The 4,615-nt window shown below is 51.0% G+C and overlaps 1 protein-coding gene across 1 annotated transcript; it reads left to right on the top strand.

The window, feature by feature from the left end:
* The first annotated feature begins 1,682 nt into the window (after positions 1-1,682).
* Positions 1,683-3,275, top strand: LOC109733036 (large ribosomal subunit protein uL3c). Its single transcript, XM_020292239.4, has 2 exons — positions 1,683-2,298; positions 2,861-3,275. Exons 1-2 carry the CDS (start codon positions 1,794-1,796, stop codon positions 3,148-3,150), a joined length of 795 nt encoding a protein of 264 aa, XP_020147828.1. The 5' UTR covers positions 1,683-1,793; the 3' UTR covers positions 3,151-3,275.
* Positions 3,276-4,615: the final 1,340 nt, after the last annotated feature.

Raw genomic sequence — 4,615 nt, 5'->3', positions numbered from 1 at the left:
CAAGAGTTCTCCTGAATCGTAAACATATGGAAGTACTGCTCGCATAAGGTTTTCCAGAGGCATGGATTCTCGCCAGAGAATTGGGGAAAGGCAATCGACGGATGAGTCTGGCTGATCCCCCGCGGGCTGTTGACTAACTTACGCATATGGAGAAGGAAGTGCCATGGGTGACAGGGAAGCAGACTGCCCGTTGGCCGGGGTGGACATTGACGTGAACGCTGGTGCCAGACCCTGATGCAGGACGTCAATGCCATGGCCCATTGGCCTGGGGGTGCCAGCCCCCGTGTCCTCGCTGGCGCCCAGATGGTCACGTAGGGACGCAAGTGGTGGAGCAGGCGGATGCTCCTCCTCCACCACGGGTCGTGCCTGCTGGAACTCGGCGACCACGGTGGAGAGCTGGTCAACATGCCGCTCCAGATAGATTGCCACTATACTAGATCGTCCAGTTTAGCCGCCGAGGAGAGGATGTCCACGTAGATGCCGTCGAGCGACAACGTCAACTTGTCGAAGTAGTCCTTGGACGCGGGACCCAATTGCGATGATGCGATCCTTGATCCATTTTTGCAGCTGCATCTCCACGAGATCCGCCAGGGCTCAAATCCAAGGCTTTGAATACCAGATGTTAGCAACCTAGCTGTTCTTCTCACGATCTATTGCACTTGCTCACGAATTCGAGTCTCGAATAGCGATTACAATAGCTGGTACACGAATGGAGAGAGAAAATGGGGAATAGGAAGAAGAGAGAGCCACCGCCGTCGGGTGCCGTGATCCACTGGATGACCTTCCTCTCCTGCGTGTGGGCATAAGTAGTTGTCGCCTACCGACTTGTTCACACCCACTCCAGCCCACGATTGCATGGGTTGGTCTTCCTTTGTCTTGCGGGCCGAGCCCCGAGCGAGGCCGTGGACTTGTTGTGAATGGAGCCCGTCACATCAGAGGACCTGACAGAAATTGCCATTGGTAAAGTATAACATTTGCCACCTAAAAGACTGCAACTGCTAATTTGTTTCTCTATAATGTGGGAGTAATCAAAACTAGTAACCCATTCATAAAGCACAACAAGTGCCACAAAAAAGACTATTAAGTTGCAACTACTAGGGCCGGCATGAGGAGTCCAGTTGGGTCAGGTTTTTGTGACCGACCAGTGATCGGGCCGCCCGACCGGATGGGAAGATGGGGGGGGGGGGGGGGGGGGGGGGGCTAAAGAGTCCGACTGTATATGCTCTAAGTTGTCATTGTCATTGCTGGTATTGCAGATCTAAGTCGCCGCCCACGCCGGTGTCAAGAACCAAGTCTCGATTTTTCCTACCGCTAGAAGTGAGCGAGTAAAGGGGATGTGACTGCAGATTTCGCGCCATCATGCGCCTGCAAATTTTTGTGTCCCACCATCTCCCGCCTATAGCCCCACGTACTTACACTTCCCCCCTTGCGTCCTCCTCGGCTTGGCTCCACAAACATGGTTGATTTGAGTGCTTCACGCTTCATGCGCGTGTCGACCATCTATTCATGTGAGCAACCATTGTTGTATCCACTCGCCCTGTTTGTGGGGTGCATCAACCAGACGCGCCCTTGTGCCCCATGTACTAGCCGGGGAGGTGTCTTCTTGGTCCGCGGTATACGCTTTCGTCGAAAGAAGGCGTAATAGCATGAAAGCGGCTCCCACGGGCGGGAGGATAAGGGGAGGTAGCCGCAAACCCCTATCCGCACCGCATAAATCCCAAACCAAAACATCACCGGCAGCAGCAGCAGAGTGAGCGCCTCCGCTGCACTAATCTCGCTCGAATCCACCAGCCATGGCCATGGCGGCCGCGAGCATCGGCGGCGCACTGGGCTTCCTCGCCCCGCGCCGTCGTGGCGTGTCCTTCGCCGCGGCGGTGGGCCGTAGGAGGCCGTCGCTGGCGGTGGTGCGGGCGGCGTCCTACGAGGCGGGCGTCGGGGTGATGGCCACCAAGGTGGGGATGATGACCTACTTCGACCCGGAAAACGGGAAGCCCGTGCCGGTGACGGTGGTCGGGTTCCGGGAGGGGGGCAACGTGGTGACGCAGGTGAAGACGGCCGCCACCGACGGCTACGACGCCGTGCAGGTCGGGTACCACGGCGTGCGCGAGGACAAGCTCACCCGCCCTGAGCTGGGCCACCTCGGCAAGGCCAGCGCGCCGCCGCTGCGGCACCTGCAGGAGTTCCGGCTGGTGGCCGTCGACGCCTTCGACCCCGGCCAGGCGCTCGAGTTCAACGAGCTCTTCAAGGAGGGCGACCTCGTCGACGTCTCCGCCAAATCCATCGGAAAGGGATTCCAAGGTGAGCGATGCTTCGATCCCAATTCCGTTTCCTGTCAACGCTTGAACCATCCCGTGTACCAACGCCTGAAATTACCAACATAACAATGTCATTTCCTCAATGCCATTCATGTCAATGCAATGTGTATTGCTTTGCAATGCCTAACATCCGTTTCAGTGCTTGACAGCGTTTACAGTTCCTTTATTTGCCGCTTAATGCAAGCATTGGCATTGGCCTTGGTTTAATTTTCTGAATGTTAAGAACATTGGCAGTTTCTGACATTCCCATGTTTCATTTCAATTGATTTGTTTGTCTGAAGGTTAAGAATATTGACAGCTTGTAACATACCCATGGTTCAGTTTCTGAAGGCCAGCGACATCGATCATCATCCTTTGTGCTCTTAGTTTTGAATATTGACAGCTTGTGACATGCTTTTCTGATAGCTAACATGGGGCATCATCAGTTGTGCCCTTGATACATTGATAGCCTGTGGCATTCCGATGCTCCATTTTTGGATGGCTAACAACTTGGATCAGCACTTATACTCTTAACTTTCGCCTAATGGTTTGTCATTGTTGTGCAGGTGGAATTAAGAGGCACAACTTCAAGCGTGGTCTGATGACTCACGGTTCCAAGAGCCACAGAGCCCTAGGTTCGATCGGTGCGGGGACAACCCCAGGGCGGGTGTACAAGGGGAAGAAGATGCCCGGGAGGATGGGCGGAACCAAGACCAAGATCAGGAAGCTCAAGATTGTCAGGATCGACAATGATCTCAAAGTTGTGATGATCAAGGGAGCCATTCCTGGGAAGCAGGGAAACCTTCTCCGCATCACGCCCGCGAAGATTGTCGGCAAGAACATCCCCAAGAGCTAGATCTGTGCTGCGTTTCACCTTGTAAGAGTTCATTCGTTTCCTTTTCCATGACTGGCACTGTTGTATTCCCAGGTCCAGGTTTTGTATACATGTTCAGTTTTCTAAAGCTAATCTTTGGATACAAATGCGTTCTCTCTTCTATGTTGACAACCACTTTTCACCTTCTTTTGGACTTGAAACGAAGCAGATTCACTCGGGATCAGATTTTTACTGTAATTATCGGTTGATTGTAGATATTGGCATGCCCACAGGGTGCATGTCAGAACCTCGCAAACAACCGATGGAATCCGAGCGGCAGCTGGCTTGCCGTGATACAGAGATACAGAGTTGTTTGCAGGGAAAAAAGTACAGACTGGAAGGGAAAATGGAAGAGAATGATTTTTTTTTTTTTGATAGCTTGCCTCCCACCCAGCCTCTGCGCTGCCCTTTATATCAAAGAGGCAGTGCCTATGTTTGGTTTACAGTGGTTAAACTCTGCTGACATACTTAAGTAGAGTACTTTTTTAGGTGCAAAAATTACAATTAATCCGAACACCGAGTACGCAAGAATGTAGGCCATCAGATCGACGACTGGTAACACTAAGCTTGCATCCTGGTCGTTCCCTCTCTCCCTTTGCTGTTTAGCTCTGTTCTGAACATTCTGAACTTTTGAACACTTGCAAGTAGCTTCAGGCTTCAGGCACCAGGTTAGACCTGAGGCCTGTGACAGTGCATCACTGCTCAAACCACACATATTTTTTCGATAAAGGGCGCTTTTATTAACTCAAAATGTAGCATCAAGCGAATACAAAACATCATGAGTATCACCCGGCCTCTGCATAACTAGGATGCACACAGCCAAACAACAAAAGTGTGTCAAAAGGAAAAGTAACAAAAATGATAAGTCGACAACAGTAGAGTCCTACATATCGACACTATGCCTATGTCAAAAATGGAGGTAGATCGATTCAGAGGTTATGATGCCACCCATGTTGAAAAAAAATCTTAATAGCCGCCTGCTCCAACCGCGTACACACCGCCTTGAACAACGGGTGGTGCTCCGGTCGTTGTAGCGTAGACCACATACGAAGCAAGTGCGTACAACGGAAAATAACCTGTAGAGGAGAAGCATTTTTGTCCTTAAAAATGAAATCATTTCTACATAGCCAAAGCGACCAAAGTAAGGCATACGCTCCCACCCTTATTAGCGTTTTGAACTTATTTGAAATACCGTCCAACCAATGACCAAATATATTGGCAACACTTGTGGGCGGATACAAATTTGATGCTATTTGGATGACTGACCATGTAGAACGTGCAAACTTGCATTGGAAAAAGAGGTGCTTGATTGTCTCGTCATGAGGACAAAAGCAACACTGCTTACTTCCTGGCCAGTTGCGTCGTGCAAGGTTGTCTTTGGTTAGCACAACTCCCCTACGAAGATACCACATGAAGATTTTAACTTTTAGTGGAATCTTCGACTTCC

The sequence above is a fragment of the Aegilops tauschii genome, chromosome 6 (genome assembly GCF_002575655.3).
Source record: "Aegilops tauschii subsp. strangulata cultivar AL8/78 chromosome 6, Aet v6.0, whole genome shotgun sequence".
NCBI lineage: Eukaryota > Viridiplantae > Streptophyta > Magnoliopsida > Poales > Poaceae > Aegilops > Aegilops tauschii.
The sequence above is the reverse complement of the archived record's forward strand: the minus strand, read 5'-3'. Positions and strand labels throughout refer to the sequence as shown.